Source organism: Poecilia latipinna, unplaced genomic scaffold, assembly GCF_001443285.1.
Source record: "Poecilia latipinna isolate Pla-1442-1.1 unplaced genomic scaffold, P_latipinna-1.0 Scaffold26, whole genome shotgun sequence".
Classification (NCBI taxonomy): Eukaryota; Metazoa; Chordata; class Actinopteri; order Cyprinodontiformes; family Poeciliidae; genus Poecilia; species Poecilia latipinna.
In genome coordinates, this window is record NW_015112642.1 from 185,996 (window position 1) to 187,301 (window position 1,306).

A 1,306-nucleotide genomic window follows, 5' to 3' on the forward strand; every position below is an offset into this window, starting at 1 on the left:
GAGGGAAGGAGGGAGGGAATGAAAGGGGAAGGAAGGGAGGGAGGAAGGAAGGAAGGAAGGAAGGAAGGAAGGAAGGAAGGAAGGAAGGAAGATTTACAGGCTGTTTCCTGCTTTATGCAAACAGGACTAGGAGTTGGATTAAATTAGAGTGGGATTATCTTTTGACTCTGAGTTTATCAGAAACTGAATGAGAACTGGCTCTAAGTTTTCAAACTTTTCCAGCAGAACCGGAACTAAAGACGGTTCTAAATCACTATTATATTGTATAATTTATTACAAATTAATTAGTCGATTAATCACGATTAATTGTTCCAGCTGTAATTTCAAACCCTGTTTAATATGCGCAGCAGGAAATTTTCCCCCGACGGGAAGCAGAAGGTGTCACTCTGAGCCCTGCGGAGGGGCCAACAACAACAAACGAAACCTGATCCAAACACACACAAACACACTCGCGTTACAAAAGATGTCGGTCAGTGAAACGGGACGACCCAGCTGCCAGAGCGCAGGATGACGCACGCCAAATTCCTCAGGCAGCACAACAAAGACGCTTTAAACGGGTTCTCTGAGGATGCTCTCCTTACCCAGCACCGGACGCGGCTCTTCCAGGACGCGCCGCGGTTCGGGACGGAGACGCCCAGCTCCACGTCGCCCCAGTAGGCGCGGGCCAGCAGCTGGAACCAGAGGCAGTACGGCTCCGACAGGCAGCCGTCCGCGCCGGCCAGCCGAGCCCAGGGGCAGGAGGAGGAGGAGGAGAAGGAGCAGCAGCCTCCGGCGCTCTTCTCCGCATCCCGCAGCCCGCTCCTCTGAGCCAGCATGGCATTGCCGGGTCGGACGCCTGATCTCAGTTCCCAGAAAGCGGGCCGCTCCCCTGGACGACCCACAGACTCATGATGTTCCCACTGAGCCGGGAGGAGAGCGAACTGCAGTGGCCGGGCCGACCCACCCACTCAACACGCAACTCTCCCTCAACTATGCACACACACACAGACACACACACACACGCTCTCCTCCTCTTCCTCCTGCAGACGGGCTGTAAAAGTTTCAGCCGCACGTGCCGAGGGCGATCCATTAATCATGAGAACAGCGACGTTTTAAAAGTTTCAGATCAGAAAGGAAATTAATTTTTCAGAGAAAGTGGATCGAACGAGCCGATTGCAGACGGTTTGGATCGATAAACCAGACCGATACAAGAAACAACGGAAAAAAAAATATAGTTTATTGATTTATTCAGTTTATGAAGGAAGGAAGGAAGGAAGGAAGGAGGGAGGGAAGGAAGGAAGGAAGGAAGGAAGGAAGGAAGGAAGGA

The 1,306-nt window shown here is 52.1% G+C and overlaps 1 protein-coding gene across 4 annotated transcripts in view; it reads right to left on the minus strand.

Moving 5' to 3' along the window:
* arhgap21a (Rho GTPase activating protein 21a) overlaps nucleotides 1-1,306 on the minus strand; it is a 109,605-nt gene that overhangs the window by 60,643 nt on the left and 47,656 nt on the right. For 2 of the 4 annotated variants that reach the window (XM_015038198.1, XM_015038190.1), the window contains exon 1: nucleotides 582-949. The exons of the other annotated variants lie outside the window; for them this stretch is intronic. In XM_015038198.1, the coding sequence (XP_014893684.1) occupies nucleotides 582-815 (234 nt within the window). In that variant the 5' untranslated portion in view covers nucleotides 816-949. Of the gene's footprint in view, nucleotides 1-581; nucleotides 950-1,306 lie in introns of those variants that run through there. 4 annotated transcript variants of the gene reach the window in all.